This window comes from Leptonychotes weddellii, chromosome 5 (assembly GCF_054177405.1).
Source record: "Leptonychotes weddellii isolate Sample4059 chromosome 5, ASM5417740v2, whole genome shotgun sequence".
Taxonomy (NCBI): domain Eukaryota; kingdom Metazoa; phylum Chordata; class Mammalia; order Carnivora; family Phocidae; genus Leptonychotes; species Leptonychotes weddellii.
The window spans coordinates 129,146,852-129,169,424 of NC_138373.1; the positions used below are offsets into that span (position 1 = coordinate 129,146,852).

A 22,573-nucleotide genomic window follows, 5' to 3' on the forward strand; every position below is an offset into this window, starting at 1 on the left:
GCTTTACTATAAAGATAGTGAAGAGTTTAAATTCAACTGACCAATACAAATGGCAAAACATATCCTTTCAAGTAGAATCATACATAAGTTGAATACAGAAGACTTGTTATAATTGGTTAATATGCACAACTACATAGACTTTGTGAAAGAATGGTTCTGTTATTCCAGAGGGATTCACTTAAATATAGCAACTCTATAATATTGAAAATTGTATCTGCAAAATCTATAGATTTTAGAAGACAATTTAGTAACTAACTTCTCCTTTACTTTCCTAAAGGTCATTCGTATACTTTATGTATCACCCAACCCCCAAACAGACAAATTTTGAGAATTAATTTAAATATCAGAAACTAGCAAGTATTTTTTCATTCTAATACTTTTTTTTTTTAGCCTCCCTACCATAAAACATAGTGAAATATGTAAAGGAGTGATTAGTGCTGCTGTTAGCCTTTGACCCTTACATACAGCGTTGGCTCTATTCCCAAAATTTCTGTTTTTAAAGTTTTGCAACAACAATCCTCTTCTTTATTCATGAAGTCACTTTTGTTAGTGATCAATTACATATTTAAATATATTTTAAAAGAATAGGAATGTTGCTTGTCACACACAAATGGATCTTAGAGAGTTACTGGTTTCATGCCAATGCTGTCAACTTTCCAGCAACAGATTGGATTGGTTAAGGAAGAAGCCATAAACACCCTATCAACAAGTATTTATACAGATGTTAATGAATTTAAAATTCTGTTAGTGTAACATTTATGCCAAACTCCAATTTTATTTGTGATTTATTTGTGAGGTATGATGCAATAACTTCTTTTAATAAACATGTACAGACCACTTACACTTTAAAATGGAAACATATTTTTAGTGTTTCCAGCATGAGATACATAGAATCAGCCATTTATCAAAGTTACCAAAAACATTTCCATTTTGCTCATCGTGCAACTATGTCCTCCAAAAGCTTTTGGTAAGGAGATGAACTCATCTCTATCCATGAAACCAAGAATACGTTTTTATTATATTACTAAGAAAGACCATTAGAGGAAAGGAAAATAGTCATGGGAGGGTTGCCATATATATTTAAAATATAAATAATTAGCTTTTTGTGTATTTCCCAAATGATAATTGAATCTTAATCTCCCTCTATGTAGGATATTTATGCTATACTGGTAATTTAGAAAACATTTATTTGAAGCATATGGGTTTAATGAACACTTAGTTTTTCATGAAGAAAAGAATAATATTTCCATTAATTCCAAAAGAGACTTCATTTCTTTCAGTGAACTTCTTAAAGCTGAACTGCTTTCCTCTAGGACTGTGTACACTGTGGACATTTTATAAAGTAGCCTTATATGATGTAGTAGTTTTTTTTTTTTAATTTGCCATCCTTCATTGTCAGTTTTTATCGCAAACTAGTTATGACTTTCAGAGCTAAAGTTTCTATTATAATGATTAAGTTAATTATGTATGGGAATGCATTACCCTCTGCAATGCACCAAACGGTTTGTCTACATGCTAAAAATCTAAATTCCAGCTCCACTTTTGTCAGGGCACTGACAGACCACTAATCAACTATGACAATTATTCCATTATTTCACAAATATTTTTGAGCACTATCCTACTGTGTACCCCTTAAAGAGCTTATTTATAGTAGGCAAAACTGACACATGAATAGGAAAATAAAATATGATGTAATAAATGCTATCATGGAGTCTCTATAGGAACCTTTAGAGGGCATCTCCAACTTAATTTGAGTAATAAATGCAGTGTTGGAAGATCAAGGACTTACCCCAATGAATGTAATTTCTAAACTGTCATGTCCTGAAGACATGAAGCAAAAAACACCATTGGCAAAGTGGGCAATCTGACGCATAGGCCTATAGGCAAAAGAGAGCATTTTGAGTAATTCTAACATATCTGAGTGACTGAGGCAAGAACCTAACAGATGTGTCTGAATGTATATGCATGGCTTATATGCCATGCAAAAAAAAAGAAAAAAAGAAAAAAATTGAACATTATCCAAAGGCAATGGGGAACCAGGAGTTTAACCTATGAAGCAGTGATATTAGATTTGTATTTTAGCTAGGCCATTTGCAGTATGGAGATGGGTACATGGAAGCAAGACCAAAGCAAAGCAAAGCAAAACAAAAAACCAAAAACAAAAAACAAAAAAACAGTGAGAGGGCTCTTATAGTAATTCAGAAGAAATGATGATAGCCTAACATAAAATAGTGGCAACAGAAATCCAGGAAATTTGAGATTGAAAAGAATTTAGGAGGTAAAATACGCAGTTGTAGGGTGAGGATGAATGCTGGTTCAGTACAAGACTCTGGTTTCTGACTTATATATTGACAATGGTGGTAGCATTATGGGACCTTGTAAAAGGTAGGAAAATACATGAGTTCAGCTTTTTTCATACTCAGTATATATTATCTGTAGAATGTCTAAGTGTCGAAGCTTTGGATGAATACATGTTTCAGAAGGAAATAATGAAGGTGATTGAAGAAGTTGAATGAATATCCTCATACAGGAAAAGTATAGCCTAAGAGTAAATGGGGCCAGGTTCGAACCCCAAAAAAGAATCCTGAGATCAGAAGGGATGACAAGGGAAGAGGAGCCCTTGCAGGAGACTGGGGTTTAGACAAAAGGTCAGAGAAAAAACAAGAAGGTGTAATGAAACAAAATCCAAAGGAAATAAGACTTTTAAGAAGGAAGGACCGGACAACAATGTATAATAATATTATAGAGGAGTCAGTAAGATAGTAACTTCAAAAAGTCCTAAGGATTTAGCAGTATTAGTCATTTTGATGTGAACAGTTCCAATGAAGAAGAAGGCATCTTGCAGTGAGCTGGAGCATGAATTGTAATAAGTCAACAGAGACTGGTCTTTGTCTACCATTTCAAGTTTATCTGATTAGGGAAGGAGAGAGAAGAGTAGCTAGAGGGGAAGGTAAAGCCATTTCTGACAGATACTGGAAATATGGAAGAAAAGAAAATACTGATAAATAAGAGATCCTAGATTTTATGAAAAGGTTGGGATCCAGAGCAGAGTTGAAAGCACTGTGCTTAGGAGAAAGGGTGCCTCTTCTACTGTGATAGGTCAGAAAGGTACCTTTGCACTTACGTCACCATGTACAAGGCTGCTCACTTCTTTCAAAATGGAGCCTGAAGTAAAATGGGTAGTGGGGATAGAAAGGAGGAGCCAGTTATTAGTGACATACCGAGCAGGTAGACTAGATCTAGTTTCTGATTAGATGTTGGTACTGTAAGGCATGAGCAGCCAAGGCTGACTCCAGATTACCTGGTCTGGATGACTTGGGAATTCAGGAGGCAAAACAGATTTAGTAGGATGATGATGGTAAAAACAAGCTGTGATTCTGAAGTTCAGCTGTATATGAGAACAGGAATAAAATAGAAGCTGGCAATACTTAGCTGCCAGCCCCATGAAGTAATACGCAATGTCTATCTGGTTGACTATCATCAGAAGTCAGTGCAGTGCCAGGCAGAGTGGGGTGGTGTGGGGGTCCTAGATACTTGTAGAATGAGGAACACATCTAAAGGAATCTATAAAGAAGCATGAAAGGGAGCACTGGAAGTCTGGTGTTTCAATGTCCTGCAGAAAAGAGAGTTTTAAGACAAAAGAAATGACCTGTGTAGTTGAATTCAGCAGAGAGGTCAATTAAGATGAAATAAATGTGTTTGTTAGATTAAGACAATGCTCAGTAAGGACAATTTCAATTGCAATAAATTAAGGTGGGAATGGAAAGTGAAGAAGTAGAAACGAGGAGTAGACTTCTCTTAAAAGAATTTTGTTAACCAATATCTTTTAGTGTGAAAGGGAAGGTATTCAAAGAGTATAGAATTTGTCCCTGAAAACTTATATCTTATTTTACATGAGTTTATTGAATTGGGAGATAAGAACCTATAAATTATGAGGGGAAAATAACTTGTAGTTTAGAAGATATTTAGCAATAAATTTGTATGCCTAGAAAGAAAGTTGCTCCTTTTGAAAGTACAATAGAAACTAAAATCAAACAATAGGCAAGAGAAAATATTTGCACCAGTGATAATAGATAAAGGATTATGAATGGTCAATTAAAAACAGAAAGAGAAATATTAGGATCCAGCAGAACTGGGGAAAACAAGAAAGTATTTTACACTATTCGGTTTAAAATTAATAAGTAATCGTGGAATAACATTCAATCTCACTAGCAGTAAAAATGTATAAATTAAGTCCACATTAGACAACATTTTTGTCATATTATCAAGAACTTAAAAATATTTAATATCCCAGTGTTGACCAAGGACTCAGTGAAATGAGTAATCTCCAATAGTCTATGGTAAATTGGTGAAAGCTTTTACAACTATTTGACAATATAGATTATATCGTTTCTCAAAATATTTAAAGTTTTATAGATGTTATCTTTAATTCCACCTGAAAAACAGATCAATTAAATAGATAATTAGAAACCTATCACGTAACAAGTTGGTATATCATAGTGTATAACAACTAATATTATGTTTAGGATGAGATTTCCATTACATAGAATACATTTTTATAGTACTAACAGAAAAGTAGGATGTATAGAATACATACAATTTTATGTAAACAAAAACAAAAAAAATCTATTAAAAAAAGAACTACGAGGAAATGCCTTAAAAAATATTATCCAGGGGTTATTTTTGGATAGTGGGATTTTTGTGGATTTTCTTTCCTTTTTTTTTTCTTTTTGACTTTTTACTTTTCTCTACTTTTCTAAATTGTCTATAATAAGAATGTATTCCTTTTATAATAAAAAAATTTAACAATTTGTTTAAATAAAATTACTCAAATTTGTGTTTTGAAGAAAAGGAGCATATGTAGCCAGCAGTTACTAGGGGACAGTAGGAATCAAAGGAAAGACCTTTTTTTCTTAGGTTATGATTCCAGAAATTCATGAAGCAAGACCCAGAAAAGTAGTAAAGGACAGGAAGTAAAGCAGTTTGAGTTCTGCAGGTAGAATGGTGCCTCTTCTACAATGGAAAGATTTTACTGGACATCCTGACTAATGACAAGCATCCATTAAGTAATCCAAATCACCATTATTCTTCCGGTGTGAGATGCTAAAAACAGAGCTTCTACAAGTTTAAAAGAGTTAATCTAATTTTCCTCTTCTCAATGACAGGAATAATCCTGAAATGCTTTAGCCAAAACAGAATCAATTTTTTCAGCATATAAATTACAGTATCTTCAGGTACATCCAGCCAACTTCACCAATATGCTTGTTCTGTTTATTACACTGAGCACACGCCAATCTACCAGTCTATGCCTTAGGGTTAAAATGGTTAATATGAACTGGACCTTTACAGTGAAATCTCTCATCTTTACTCAGGGATTGTTGTTTAGAACCTTAGCTGAACTCTGATGTAAAACCACTTAAGGTTTATGGAGTGTTATTGTAGAGTTGAGGAAAACTTTCCAAAATGAGTACTGTAAAAAGTGATTATTGCAAGTATTTGTCATTATTTTAAAAAACAGAAAGACAGATAATTTTTATTTTTAGCTAAAAGTATAATTGTTACGAAAGGGTTCTTTACATATCAAGAGTAGGTAAGTTTTTAGCTATGGGCTCGGTTGATTATCAGTGGTCACTGAGTCCTCACTTTTTTCTATCACTGCAATTATGGGTCCAACATCTGGTCTGGTCAGCCAAGAAAGGTGGATAAAAGGCTGGAACTCTGCTAGAGAAAAGACTTAATGCTGTGCAGTAACTGGACGTGGCAATGCCAAATGTTCCCTTTGTTTGAGTCCCTCTTATAGTTTCTGTATAACCTCTATGGCCACTTACCAGAATGGTGTCTGCTCATGGATTCAATGGTCAGCCCTTGCATGTGAAGTAATTGTTCCTCCAATATAGCAAATATGGAGGGCCTGGCTTAAGCTCAGGATGCAAAAGATGTGGCCATTTTAGAAACATAAGGTGGCATGAGAAGTAACAGCAAGTTAACTTTGCTAAGTAACATGGAGTCTAGAGAAATAAACATGCTGATTTTTAGTTTTTCTAAGAACTGGCTACAATATCTCTTTGAACTAGAGTCATTTTACTAATTTCGGCAGCAACTTTTCAGGAAAAGAGACATGGTAGATGTATCGCTCCCAACATATTCAGAATGACAAATGCTAACCTTTTATGTATAGGTATGACTGGGTATGGCAACTGCACCAAGCATTCGAAGCACCATGCTTCATTTGTTTTCCAAACAACTTGCAAATATATGGTGACTTTTCTGTGTACAAAGATCTATAGTGAAAGAATTAATAAATCAACATATAAAATATTAGGTTTTAAATTATAGGATTCTTGTTAGTTTGATTACCATGAGTTAGTTTTCAAGAGGTACCTTTCTCTGGTGTACTGTCAGCCAATCCTACAAAGCTAGTAAGTCCCTAAACATGATAATGGCTCCAAAAAAGATCTAGTCCATGGAGTAAGGCTCTAAAACAGCAGGTCTTTGGTGTAATTCTGAAATGCATGGCATTGTCATAGTAGTAACATCTATAGATTTAAAAAAAACACAAATGTATAAATTTTACATTTAAATATAAGGGTTGGATTTTTATTTTTTTTGTTTTTCTTTACTCTTTCTTTATATTTGTTACCTTGTATTCTTACCTTGTATAATTTCTCCCCTTGCATATTTCCCATATTCATTTATATTATGCTTCCTCACCTCCTTTTTTGAAATAGCTACTCTGGCATAAGAACAGGTTCCCTAAACCTTATATAATTATATTCCTAGTTTAAAATATTGTATTAGCTTACACAAAGCAAGCTTAGTTTTATATACAAAATTAAAACTCTGTTTTAAATACCCTCAACATAATTTATGAATTCTACGTATGTATAAGGTTAGTGTAAGAACAATTAGACTTTAAAATAAGCCTGAAAAGACATCATAGTGGACAGATATTCTTTTTATACTAGAATTCTATTATCTACCAAAAATAATTCTTTGAATTTTTAATTTAAAAACTAAAAAAAGCAAGTCCTATAAGATGTTGGCTGCATCGAAACATTTTATTTTTCAAAATAGGTGAGTTTGAAACTCAAGCAGGAAGATTACTTAATCTGTAAGTGACTGACATTTTTCTTACAGATGATTAAGCTCCCATGAATTAGTCTTTTTTTTCTTTCTTTTGATAAAATTGTTTGCCTAGACAACTACTTGGCCAAATTTTAATCTCTTTAAATAACAGATAAAACTTCCATTTTTTTCCCCAGGTAAGGAAGAAGAACTTACCTACAAGGATACCAAGGCAAATGAAAAATTAGAAAGGAGTAAAGAATACACATACCAATGGCTTCACACACAGGTTGGGATTCATGAAACAACTAATTCCAGAAATATAAAATGGTGAGGTCATTTCCTTTAAATTAGATTTTTGTATTGTAAACACATCTTGAAAAGTGAAACCTAGGATAATTGTGCTAAAACAAACATGACTTTATAGTCAAAGGCCAATACACCCATTGCCAGTTTATAAAAGGCCTCTTCTATAGAATAGATTTAATCACTCTATATTTTTCACCTTAAAATGTTTGAGAACTCTGTTTCTGTAATGCTTAAAACCAACAGATGAACCGCACAAATGATTCTACTTTATAAAGTAAAATGCATGGTGTCCATTAACTGTTTATAAATATCATATGTATTAGAGGTTATATTTTATTTTGTGTCATTTCTATCATTTACGTATGGCGGTTAAAATTATAATTCAACACTGTGCTGCCGCTTTCCCAGACATGTAACTAATTTCCAGTGATGTCTCCATGCTTCAGTTCCTTCTCCTTTATAGTGAGATGTTAATATCATCTATCTCACAAGATAGAAGTAAGCTCACAAGGTTGAGGATATCATATGTTTATGTCCCTTAGTAACAAACAAGGAAACTTGAATATAACAGGTAATCAGTTAATTTTTGTTACATTAATGTATGTATTAGTTTTCTATCACCATAACAAAATACCATAGATTGTGTGGCTGAAACCGCAGCGATGTATTTTCTCACAGTTCTGGAGGCTACAAGTTCAAGATTAAGGAGTTAGCAAGTTTGGTTTTTTGGAGGTCTATCTTCACGTTTGCAGAGGGCCACCTTCTCACTGTGCCCTCACACAATCATCCTTCCATCTCTGCTGTCTGTGTTTTAATCTCCTGTTCTTATAAGGACACTGGTTATATTGGATTAGAGCCTACCCATATGACCTTATTTTACTTCAATTACCTCTTTTAAGGCTCTATCTCCAAATACATCACATTATGAGGTATTGAGAGTTAGGACTTCAACATATCAATTCTGATGAAACAAAATTCAGCCCACAGCAATGTGGTATAAAGCATATATATATCCATAACCACTGAACCAAAGTTTTAGGGAAATAAAAGTCCAGAAATAATAATATTTTTGACATAAATTTTTAGGACTTTCATTTTAGCTACATATATCCACAAAATAATAAAAAATAAAAATAATAAAATAATAAAAAAGTGCTATTATAAACACTTACTAAATATATAAATAAATATTGAATCTAAATGTAGATGATGCTTTGGAACTGTTTCCAGGCATTCTATAAAATATAACCTCCAATACATATGATATAATGTAATAAATATTTAAATGACTAACAAATAAAATCCTACAATTATGAGGGTTAAAACTTAATTTAGAAGCAGGTTAAAATATGTAAAAAATGAAATCTCTTTTTTATAATATATATAAACTGAAACTTTCATATTGGTCAATTCTATCCATGTAATTTCTTTTAAAATATGGAAAAGGAAGTGAAGAATGAAAGAGAAATTAAAACAACATTTTATAATCTGGATTATTTGGTCATATTTCATTGTGTGCAAAGAAAGTAGGAATAAAGCAATCAGCATTTGGGAATTTTTTTATTTTACTAAGTGCTCTAATTAATACAAGCACAATTTCTTTTATGTTGGTATGAATCAATTTAGTGTAATTCATAAGATGACATTCTTAGAACTATAAACAAATATGATATAACCGATAGTTTACCATCTATTTTAAGCAGATATAAGAGGTCTTATTCGGAGATTTAAAAAAAGCATTAGGATAGATAATGTGAAAAATATAAGCAAATTGTTTCAGGATGCATTTTAGATATACTTAAACCTTTAATAATATCCCTTACTCCTAAATAAGTTATATTTAAGCATAAGACACAACAGGCAATTGTTCATGCACTTTATCTTTTGAAAATATATAAAGGAATAAGTAGTGATATTTTAAGAAAAAATATTTTCAAGAACAGAAATTCTTAAAAAGCCAAATGTCAATGTTCTAGTTTTAAACAGAAATTAATGGTGAGCATTAGTATAATGCTTTAACACACTATAGGTGTTTTAAAAATAGGAAGCTTTGATTTTCTCATAAGACAAGTAAGATATATAAGTAAATGTAAATAAAATATTTTTATGATCTACAATTTATTAACTATCATTGGTACTTTCAAATTTTTGCTCTCTATATGTATTTCTGTTTGGCAAAGAAGAGTGGCATTAAAGTGTTATTTAGAAATTTAAATTTTATGTCGAAGTGAATTTTCAAATGACTATGAAAATATGTAAATTTGTATATATCTTTGCCTATACTCTAATTTAATAAAACTATTATTTCCATTTTGTAGATTACTAATTTTTCCCAAACTTTTCACTGGGCATTTCTTTCATATTCTTCCTCTACATTTATATAATAATATAATTTTTGTTTTTGTCACTATGCAGCAATCACTTCTTGCCTGAGTTAGATCCAGATGTACTTAATGGTGGAAGAGTTCAGCTTGTGGTAAGAAATGTGTTTAAAGTTACAGAAAAATGTTGCACATGCTGGTCCTCAGTAAATGGCACTTTAAAATATGACCATAATTAGTGTAAATTATGAAAATATCACAACTCTATTTGGGGTAATCTCAAAATACTATATATTAAAATAATAACCTGTTATAACAACATGTTTTCTTGACTTGCAATATAACTTTAAAATCTGATATTACAAAACAAAAATCTGATATTACTTTAAAATATTGATTCTATATGGTAGATTTAAAAATATTAACATGCTACCATTTTAAAATAACATGACTCTGAACAGGAATTGCATAATGAACTTATTTACTTGAATATTTTAAAAGAGTAGGATACTGAGGGAAATATACTCTCACAAGTTAGAAAATCAAAGCAATAAAAATTAACAAGTAATTGTGAACTCAACCTCTAAGTAATGAAGTGTAAATTATTGAAGCTTTAGGAACAACCAAGTTCTAAACATGGTGACCAGAGTGTAAGACTCTAGATAGTATAACTATATGTGCGTTGCTAAAGTCAATTGTACTATGTGCTATTAGAAGGAAGACTATGTTAACTGAAGGAGAATGGCAAATGTGGAGTCTAGAGAAATGGAGCCCACAAAACAAGAAATTTTCAATGTGTTTCCAGAAATTTCCAGAGGAAAGGGTACCCTAACCAATGACAGAAGTGTACGGCCTCCTTGGCAGGTGAAAATGGATGCCTCAGGTGACCCTAACTTTATGACACCTTCCATTTATATCAACCAATTAATACTCCTTGCTCAGATTCTATATTCACCAAGAAAACTGATTATAATTTAGCTTGCCAAGTAGAATTTAGCATAAAAAGATAATGCACTTTCTAATGCATCTAGTATGATGGTATCCAGAGCAGTTATATTCAGGATTCTCATGAACAATTCATTCAAGGAGTTTTCCTGAAAAGGAGCAAAATTAGGGCAATAGCAAAAATTAATGTGTTTATGAAAATATTTATAGAATCTATGCACAGGTTTGAAATAATCATTAAGCAAATATTTCCTTGCATTTTAATACAGACTCATCTGGCAGAGTGGCATGTAGATTGCCCTAGGAAAATTGATACTTCAAGCTATGAACACCATGCATATTACTAACAATTGCACACAGAGTGTTGAGTTGCCACTTTGGAGCAAAATGGGCAATATAAAAGTCCCAAAGAATGCCAGGATAAAGAAACTGATACTAACATTGAATGATTATACTTCTAAAAATGAATGAAAACAGACTGCATAGATTTCTAATTGAAATGGTTCTATGAGAGGGGCGGCTGGGTGGCTCAGTTGGTTAAGCATCGACTCTTGATCTTAGCTCAGGTCTTGATCTCAGGGTCATGAGTTCAAGCCCTGTATTGGGCTCTATGCTGGGCATGGAGCCTACTTAAAAAAAAAAAAATGGTTCTATGGGATTAATGCTCTGAGATTAATCTCCTTCTTCTTTATCCCACTGTATTATACTATATTCAAATATATGACAAATGCATAGCAATGATAAGTGCTTTTTTGATATTGAAGAGGTACAGGTGAATGCAAAAACAAAGTAAATGGTAGTAGAACAGAAATAGTTTTTTGTTTGTATGTTTGTTTATTTCCATTTTTTTTTTAAATGGAGATAAGAGAAGGGATTAAGGACTTATGTCAAAAGGATACTGGACTAATTGAATGCCCAGAGTCTCAGCAATGTGTTGGGAAACTGGAGGCAGACAATTGCACACCTGGGACCAGGCCATAACTGAAAGTAAAATTTAAAAAGAAAATCTGCAATTGCTGCCACTTTTCCTCTGAGACATAAGAAAAACACCCATAATAAAAGGATAGAAAATTATAAAACAAAAATGATCAAATTCTAATTAGAATCATTATGGATATGCAAATAAGCCTACTATAAATTCTGTCTATATAAAATATTACAATTGAAATAAACAATGGACTGGACACCATAAAAGAGAGACATAGTTAATTGAAAGATTATCTACAAAGGAATAATAATTATATTGACAGCTGACATTATAGCAGAAATAATGCATACCAAAAGAGAGTGGAGTTACTTCTTAATAATAGAGATAGATATAAATATTACCCAGAATACTCTTCACTAACCTTCAAGAGTAAGAATAAGATATAATAAAACATTCAAATTTTGGGTTTTGAAGAAGCTAATAAATAACATCTCTGTCTTCCAAATAAGATCAAAGTATTTTGTGTGGCAGACAGGAATGCAAAAAATGAAAATAAGTTATTTTACTTATTTTCAAATATATATCAGAAGACATGCCATAGATCCAGACAATTGTATTGCTGATTAAATTTATCCCCCAAATCCCCAAAACTGCAGGATTTTTCTGCAGAAGACAGTCCTAAGTTCAGGTTCTCCAGGAAACATATTCTGAGATTCTTATATTTGAGTGCAAGACATTTGTTGGAGAAGGCTTTCAGAAACAACTCCTTTGAGGGGTGAAAGAAGCGTAATTGAGCAGAGGGAAAAGGTAAAATGCAATAGAGTTGCAGCAGAGGAAGTGAGCTCCAGTGGTGTGAAGGCCCTTCTAAGTTGTCCCAGCTTGAGGCAAGAGGATCAGGCTCTTATGCTCCTACATCTCCTCAGGATAGGGTGTGGTTTGGGTGAGGCAGCCATCTTTAGCTAAGGACAGTTTCCAGAGAGGTATTCAGCTAAGAGCCACACTTTCTCAGCAGCTGGGAGAATCTGACTCAGTCGTTAAAAGTGATCTGAGTGGCATATGGCGATATCCACTATACTCAGGAAGTTTATTGTTCATAGATGCAACAACTTAGCATATAAAATGTGTCAAATGTCTCCAAATAAATCTATAAAGTAAAACCAATTCCAACCAAAATTATAGCTGCTTTTTTAAGAACCTGAAAAATCTCATTCTAAAATGTGTATTGATGAATAAGAACCCAATATTATATAAGTCAACTTTGAAAAAGAAGAGCCAACTTACATCATAACATATAAAGACTTAGTATAAAACTAAACTTTGTGGTGCAGATAGACCAAAAGGTATGAATAGTTAGTTCAGAAATAGACCTGCGACTGTATTGGAATATGATATATAACAAAGGTGGGAAAAGGTCAAATCGTTTGGCAAATAGAATTCAGTAAACTAGCGTTGAAAAACAGGGCTATATATAACCCATACATACTATAATAATCAAATGGAATTTAGAAGATTTGAAGACTCAAATGTGAAACATAAAATTATAAAATTGATCAAATAAAATAATTGAGAATATATTTGCAACTTAACAGTAAAGAAATACTCTCTTAAAAGATATAAGTAATACAAATTATATGGCAAAAATTTTTTTGATTGACTTGACTGTTTTAAATTAAATATTAATTCCTATGAAGGATTTTATTTATTATTTATTTTTTTAAAGATTTTATTTATTTATTTGACGGAGGGAGAGATAACAAGAGCAGAAACACAAGCAGGGGGAGTGAGAGAGGGAGAAGCAGGCTTCCCGCTGAGCAGGGAGCCCGATGCGGGCCTCGATCCCAGGACCCTGGGATCATGACCTGAGCTGAAGGCAGACACTTAACGACTGAGCCACCCAGGTGCCCCCCTATGAAGGATTTTATAGAAAAGGTTAACAGACAGATTACAGACATGGACAAATTATTTTCAGTGCCTAAAACTAATAATAGCTTAATATCAGGATATAAAAAGAACTTCTGCAAATAAATAATATAAAGTCAGGTAACCTAATGAAAAAGAAATATAAGTACAATAGAAAAAAACATACATAGTTTATAGGGATTATGACTAATACATAAATGTGTATAAAGAGATGCTCAGTTACATGACCAGAGAAATAAAAACTAAAACTAAGAAGTTGCATGACTATCCTCATCAGAATGGAAAAAATTAGAAAATTGAGTAATGCAAAGTGTTATCAATAATGTGGAAACACTGCTGTATGGCTGGTGAAAGGAAAAGCTGGTACAGTCATTCTGGAAAGAAATCTGTCAGAATTTAAAAGTAGGTCTTTGTACGCCCTATCATGTATTAGTGACAAACCTTAATTAAAAATATTCTATTCACTGCAATGTAAAAAACAAAATATTTAAGGATAATGTTAACATTAAGATGTGCAAAGCTCCTATAATGATAACTATCAAATACTGCTTTAAAAAAATCAAAAAGATATATCATACTCATGAGTAGAAAGACTCAAATTGTAAGTTGTCAATTCTCAATGATCTATAAATTCAATAGACCCTTAGAAAGCTTTTCAGTAGAAATGGACAAATTTTAAAATGCATATGGAAATGCCAAAGATCTAGAATAGTCAATATAATCTTGAAAAAAGGACTCATACTACCTGATTTCAAGACTTGCTATAAAGCCCCAGTCAGTAACCAAGACTATATGTTATGTGCAGAAAGACAAAAAAAATCAATTAATGGAAAATAATAGAGAGTACAGAAAATACCACACTTATAAAGTTAGTTGATTTTCCTTAAAGGTACTAAAACAAAAGAGGAAAAGAATATTTTTTTTCTCAACAAATAGTGCTGGACAACTGTATACAGGGAAAAAAGTGAATCTTGATTCCTACTTTACATCTTAAAAATGAATTTGAGATGAATTATGGGCCTAAATATAACTGCTAAAATTCTAAAATTTCCCAAAGAAAACAGCAAGATATTTTCAAAAATCTAGGGAAGGCAAAGATTTTTTTAAATAGAACACAAAAAGCATAAATCAAAAAAGATAAATTGTACTTCAAATTTAAAACATTTGTACTTAGAATTCAGAAAATAAAAAGAAATGAAAAGTCAAATCACATCCTAGGAGAAAAATTTGTATTTTCTTTCTCTCTTTCTCTCCCCCTCCTTCTTTTTCTCTCTCCCTCCCTCTCTTTCTTCATCCCACTGCCCTCTCTCTGCCCTCCACAGCCCTCTGCATGCAAACAATCCCTCCCCCACATATACACATCTAATAAAGGTCTTGTATCTAGAATATATAGAAAAAATTCCCACAATCGATAATATAAAGACAAATACCTCAATTTATTTAAAAATGGTGAAGCTTTGAGAGACTTCACAAAGGAAGATGTTTGAATGGTTAATAAGCACACTGATTTAAATTAAAACAACAATGAAACACTACTACACAACACTAGAATTGTTAAAATTTAAAAGCCAGAAAGCACAAATGTGGGCAAAGATATGGAACAACTAGAACTCTCATGCATTACTGGTATAGTGAAAAATGATAAAACCATTTAGGAAAATAGGCACTTTATAAAGTTATAGGTACTCCTACTCTATAACCCATTAATTCTACTCCTAGATGTTTACTGAAAGGAAATGAAAACACATGTCTTCATAAAAACCTGTATGAAAATTACATAGCAGTTCTATTGATAAACCCCCCCAAAAAATGCAAACAACATAAATGTTTATCAACAGCAGAATGGATAAACTGTGGTATATTCTTACAATGGCATACCTACTCAGAAATGAAAAGAAATGAGCTCCTGATACATACAGCAACATAAGTGAATACCAAAATCAATAGAGTGAGTGAAAATTCTGTATGATTGTATTTATATTAAGTTCAAGAGCAGAGAAAACGAACCTCTCCATGGTAAAAGAAATCAGAACAGTTGTTGCTTCTGAGGATAAATTACTGGAAAGAGGTACAAAGGAGCCATTTGCTAGTTATATTAGTCAGGGGTCACTAGAGAAACAGAATCAGTAGGATATCTATAACTGTATTTATCTATATCTAATATATAAAATCTTATATAAAATCTCTTTATATATGTATATAGAACCTAGAATAGCCAGCGCAATCTTGAAAAACAACAGTAAGAAGAGTCATACTACCTGATTTCAAGACTTTCAGACTTGGCCTGAAATTTACACCATTGGCCCTCTGGTCTATCTATCTATAGAATCGAGAGAGAGAGAGAGAGATGTATATACAGATATAAAGAGATTTTATAGATAGATTTGCTTATTTATTATAAGAAATTCTTATTTATTATAAGGAATTGGCTCATTTGATTATGGAGGCTAAGAAATCCTGTGATCTGCAAGCTGGAGATCCAGGAAACCCTGGAGACCCTGCTGGTGTAGTTCTAGTCTGACTCTGAAGGCCTGAGAACCAGGAGAACCAAAGGTATAGGTTCTAGTCTAAGTCTAACTGCCTGATAACCAAGACAGCTGATAGTGTAAGATCCAGCCCAAGTCTGAAGGCCGGAGAACCGGAAGTGCTGACTGTTTAAGTTCCAGTCTTAAGACAGGAGAAGACCTATGTTCCAGCTTCATCTGTCTAGCAGAGAGAGTGAATTCTCCCTTCCTCCACCTTTTTGTTCTATTTAGGCCCTCAGTAGATTGGATGATACCTGAGAGGGCAAGCTGGTATACTTAGTCTACCGATTCACATGCTAATCTCATCAAAAACACCCTCAAAGACACACACAGAAATAATGTTTAACCAAACATCTCAGGACCCTGTGGCCCAATCAAGTCAACACATAAAATTAACCATCACAGTAGTCATCTGTAAGAAATAACTAAACTGGACAGTGTAATTAGAAAATGAACAAAGGGTTTGAGTAGATACTTCACCTAAGAGACTATCCAGATAGAAATAAGCACATGAAAAGATGTTAAACAGTATTAATCACTAGGAAAATTGTTAAAGCCAATATATAATGTCACTATACACCTATTAGAGTGATTAAAGTAAAATACTGACAATACTAAGTGCTGACAAATATGTGGAGCAACTGAATTTCTCATACATTTGCTGAGAATGGTACAGCCACTTGAAAAAAGGCTGTCGATTTTTTATAAAGTTAAATATGCACTTATATGACTCAACAATTCTGCTCCTGGGCATTTTTCTTAGAGAAATAAACTTATGTTAATTCACAAACCTGTACATAAATGTTCACAGTAGTTTTATTTGTAATAACCAAAAGTTGGAAACAAGTCAGATCTTCTTCAGTGATTGAAAGGATAAACAAATGGTGGCACATATGAATGGACATATAATAAAAAGGAATAAACAGCAACAAACTAGAACAAACCTCTGATACGTATAAAGATTTTGATGGATCTCAAGAACATTATGCTGAGTAAAAAAAGACAATCTGAAAAGGTTACATACTGTATGATTTCATTTACATAACTTTCATAAAATATAATTATTGTGATGCAGAACATGAGTGGTTGTCAGTGATTAGGTTAGGAAGAGGGATATGACTAAAAGGAGAGCAGGGGAGTTTATTTGGGAAAATGGAATAGTTCTCTATCCTGGTTGTGGTGATATTACATGAATTTATATGTGGGAGAAAATGTCATAAAAGTATAAACAAACCAAAAAAATAGTGCATGTGAAAACTGGTGAAGTCTTAATCAGGGCTGCGGTTTGGTAATGGTACTGCACCGAGGTAAATTTACTGGTTTTATGAATCACACTTCGATTATTGGGGAAGGGGGCTGGAAGTTATACAGGGAACTCTCAGTGCCAATTTTTGCAACTTCTATAGAAATTTTAAGTTACTTCAAAATAAAAATTTTGAAAGTGATTGAATTTCATGTTTAAGGTCTATGCATTTCATTGCATGTAAATTATAGCTCTATAAAACATTTAAAGTACCTTCCATGCTCACATATGTTATATAATGAGGCCTCTACCTTATTATATGAGAAAAGGGGTTTGTGCAATGATGATAATGTATTATGAATGGAGGGGTAAAATGAATGAATTAAATCTAGATCTCACAAATACAATGCACAGTGAAAATAAGCAAGTTGCAGAAAAGAGATACCACTTACATTAATTTTGAAAATAGTATTTTCACATTTTTTGTGAATACTTTTATAAGATAGCTTATAAATTAACTTTGCTTTATAAATTGTATTTCTCTTTTTTAAAAAATCTAAATAATAAGGAAATAGGTATTTATTTTTATGTGTGCTGTTTAGGATATCTTCACTTCTAAAATTTTATAAATAAGTGTTTAAGAAAATCTTATTTATGAAAAAAGCAGAAGAGGAATTCCCTGTTTTTTATTAAATGACAGAGATTCTGTATTTTTAATTAATTTTCATGGGTTGGAGGTGAATCAGGATCCAGATGCTTAGAAATCATGTTCAAAAATTCATGCTCCTCATTTCACTATGAAAGTATGGGGGAATCATTAAACTACATCAAAAACTAATGATGTACTATATATTGGCTAATTGAACATAATAAAAAAAAGAAAATATGGGGGGGAAGTATTATAAACCTTGCAGGTGGGAGCCACAAATATGACCAGTTCAGAAAACAAAGATATATGAGAATTTTGCAAAATTACTATTTAATAAGTATTTGCTATTAAATTGCACATAAGAATATTCTTACCTAACATTGACTCAAAACTGTTCATTATGGTATAACCATACAAAATGTTTAATATCACAATGTTTTAGAATTAAACATACATTATTAAAAATATTTTATTTATGTATTTGACACAGAGAGAGAGCACAAGCAGGTGGAGGGGAAAGCAGAGGGAGATGGAGAAGCAGGCTCCCCGCTGAGCAGAGAGCTCGCAATGGGGCTGGATCCCAGGACCCTGGGATCATGACCTGAGCCAAAGGCAGATGCTTAACCCACTGAGCCACCCAGGCGCCCCTAAACATCTAATTTTTTTTTGTAGAATATATATATATATAGTAGAATAAGTGTTAAAAGCATGGTCGGTCATATTCAGTTTTTAAGTATATCCATTTTGCATGATATAGAAAAAACAAAGAGAAATCATAAAAAAATTCATCTTAACAGTTAAAGGAAGAATAATGTTCATTTTGAAAGCCAATGTTTTCAGAAATAGAATTGGAATACTAATGCATATGTGGCTATGTCAGATGTCCTAACTGACCTTTAACTAACCCCTTTATAAAACGTCTAGATTTGCATTTAAGCTGCCAGGTGGCACCATTGTGAAATTGTTTATTCATGTTAAGTTTCACTTCTAAATATGATTCCCTCTTATAGTCTGGCCTACTTAGTAACTGATATTAATTACTTTCTACTTTGGAAGAAACAGTCTTTTGGGTGTCAATTGTTAGATGGTAACGAGATTTTTGGAAGGCATACTTCACAAATATTTTCTTGACATGTAGGTATCATCATATTTGGAAGAGGCTGGGATTTCTACTTTTACATAGATGTAGTGAAATTATATCCTCAAATTGAAGCAAATAAAATATGATTTTAAAATCTTGAGTCTTGTAGTTAAAGCCTCTTTAGCTAGCAGGAGGGTTCCTGTGTTTTTGCCATGTTTTTCCTTGTTTTGTAACTGATCTCACCAAAACTGTTGTATCGCTTTGGTATTTCCCCTTTATTCTTGACTGGATCTTTTTAAGTCTTAGTATTGATGGAGCTATTCTAATGGAAATAATAGATATGTGCTTTTGTACACTAATTGAAATAAAGTTCAGAAAGAATGTATAACATTTTTCATACCAATCACAAGTATAAATTGGAAGCCATTTGTTATTTATTTCATTTTTAAACTGTTTTTTTTTTTTTTACTGAGGTCTTTTGACAATACAGTTGTATCACTTAGCCAGGGACATCAAAAAGTGACTGACATAGAATGGTTTCTATTCTGAATTAAGCAATAACAGACTTGCTTACTTACAATGAGAAGTTCATGCTTGTGACAGTGGGAAGAATTTGGGAAGGGGAATGAAAAGGAGAAGGGCAAAGATCTGAATCTGAAAGAGAATGATCTTTAGATTCTGTTTTCATGAGATTTTGTAGCCCATCATATGGGGATAGCTTTTTAAGCACAGTGATAATTTTATGGCTTTATTTTGCTCTACTGAAATTTTTCTCACATAGAACATTAGGCCAGTGCTTTCTCACAGGATTTCAGGCATCCTGTGGTTTGGGTTAAATCCCAGTTCTTTTGAGGCTGCTTTACTTTCCATCATGGCATTTTCCTTTACTTCAGGGTTGAATCCTGATAAATCGGTACTTAATGATATTAACATTATGTAAAATAGTATTTTATAAGCAAGAAGTGATTCTTTCAACTGTTAAGTTCAGTCCCAGGTAGTAATAAAAGTTCAGATGGTAATTTTAGATGTGATAAATTATTTAATCCTATGTTCTTAAAATAATGTATCTTGAAATTTCTATATAATTACCATCACCCTTAAATTTGACATAATATATACCGTTTTTATGTTAAAAATGGTTTTCATGAGAAGGTAGAGATCTTTTGTGACTTTGTAGTATACAAATATGGGATGAAAGGCACTTTGAGGAATATTGTTGAGAAGACTAATACTTATAACTGGTAAAATATAAATACTGCAAAAAATAATCCAATATGACATTTCTAACATTCAATTAAGAATTAAATAATATACTTGGTAAATAAGTGATGTTAAGCTGTTTAAAGTTTCATCAGTTGCCTTTAAGATTGATTTTCATCAAAATTACTGTACTAAAATGTTTTCTTTTGTTGTACAGACTCAAATAGCAAACCTCAATTTTAAAATCGGCTCTTATTTACAAAAAAAGGTTTGACATAGTGCATTTGTTCTGCCTGGGCAGCAGTAAAGGATTGTGGTATCATTTTGAAGAAGGTTGTTTGACAGAGCCTGTTTGTTTATTTGGGGTAATGTGAGCTGCGTTCAGAAAATGCCATATTTTGTTTCATGATTGTATACATTCTGTCCCATTGCTCCCAGGCAAGACTTATAAGCAGAGAAGACACGGATTTAGACCTTTTTTCCATGACCAGTGGAAGTGCTTTGTCTGTAAAGAGAGAAAAAAAAAATCAGGCACACAGACACTCAGCGGGATCTTCAAGTAAGTTGTGGTTTCCTTCAGAATTAATTTAGAAATCACATACGAATTGATGGAACATAATGGCAACAAGCATTCTTTTATAGATAAGGGGTAGGATACCAGCAACCAGAACTGCCTGAGAGTGTGTATTTGAATTTTTTCTTTCTTTCAATGCCTTCTTTTGATATAAAGCAAATTAAATTATTTGTAAAACTAGCAGCATCAATTTTTATTTTAATTATATTCTGTGACTCAGTGTTCTACTCCCCCACCAGCCATGAATTATATTGAATATATGATCATTTAATTCTAAAGGAAATTTTTTGGCTAATTGTAAAAAGTTGGATTTATATATCAAACTAATGTAATTTGGCCTTTTGTCATCGATTTAATTAATGTTGTAGGTAACCTTAACTTTTAAAGGAAACTTTTTAAAATAGCAGATTTTAGATAATAATACTATACTGTCAAAACCCTGCTTTAAGAACTATTTCTGCTGAGTAGATGACAACTTATATTTATTAATAATGACTTTTTATGCCTGCAAACTTGTCACACACATCTATTATCTTTAATATGATTTCAACAAGAATTGCATTGTGGTTATTAACTCTGAAAAAAAATAAACATTTAAAAATATTTGTATCTTGTGGTAATAGAGTCTAATATTTTCAAACTCTTCATATACCCTAGAGGTTTTGAAATATCTTCTAAAATGTTTTGGTATATTAGTATAAAAGATGTTTTATTTGATATATTTTGTTAATTTCCCCAAAGAATAGTGAACCTCAAAAGTCCACATATTAACTTATACTTTATTATAAGTATTAAGTTTTTTTGAAAAAGTTTTATTACTCATTTATATTATAGTTTTATACATACAAAGTCAATACTTTTTTTTTTTTTAAGATTTTATTTATTTATTTCACAGAGAGAGAGAGACAGAGCACAAGCAGGGGACTGGCAGGGAGAGGGAGAGGGAGAAGCAGGCTCCCCGCTGAGCAGGAAGCCTGACGTGGGGCTTGATCCCAGGACTCTGGGATCATGACCCAAGGCAAAGTCAGACACTTAACCAACTGAGCCACCCAGGTGCCCCACAAAGTCAATACTTGATTCAATGTGAAAAATTCAAATTATCCCAATTGGTGCTCTATAGATAAATGAAAACTTAAAAATGATTCTCTTTTTATCCAGGCATGTGGCATTATTAGAGTCTAGTCATTTAAATCCATTAATAAATGCAAGTTCACTTTGAAAAATTTTAATTTGGTCTTCAAATAATGATTTTAATATATCTAATTTAAAAATATTTACAGACTTCAAAGTTCTTAGAATGTTTGAATTTTCTTTACTTGATTATAGAATCTGATCACAAAATTTGCTCTAGTCAATATGGGTAAGAAAGAAACATTTTATATTTTAGGTTTATTCACTAAGTAAAATTATTGATCTAGTATAAAACTTTTGCATTATTAACATAATTTGTTAATTACATCAACTTTCAAAATATATATTACATTCAGAAATAATCAAGCTGTGTTACACATAATGAATAATGCTATTCATTTTAAGCATTGCATATTATGAACTCATAATATATCACTTTGGAGCAGTGTACAAAACAAACAAATTGCCTTGTCACATTACAGAATATCAAAGTTTCTATTTATAATGTATCATCTGACTATTAAAACATAAATATCTCAATAAATCAACAACTGTTCTAAAATGTACTTTACCTTTCACTTTATCTTTCACTTACATGACATCAAATCATAGATTTTAGAGAATACAAGATCATTATATAGAGTTAATTTTTTAAATGGTCTTATTTTCTTTTTCAATTTTA

General features: G+C 32.1%; 1 protein-coding gene across 1 annotated transcript in view; it reads left to right on the forward strand.

Moving 5' to 3' along the window:
• LRRIQ1 (leucine rich repeats and IQ motif containing 1) overlaps window positions 1–21,466 on the forward strand; it is a 181,256-nt gene extending 159,790 nt beyond the window's left edge. The window contains exons 23-25 of the mRNA XM_081818979.1: window positions 7,263–7,395; window positions 9,790–9,850; window positions 20,625–21,466. Coding sequence (XP_081675105.1) covers window positions 7,263–7,395; window positions 9,790–9,850; window positions 20,625–20,777 — 347 coding nt within the window. The 3' untranslated portion in view covers window positions 20,778–21,466. The remainder of the gene's footprint in view (window positions 1–7,262; window positions 7,396–9,789; window positions 9,851–20,624) is intronic.
• Window positions 21,467–22,573: the final 1,107 nt, after the last annotated feature.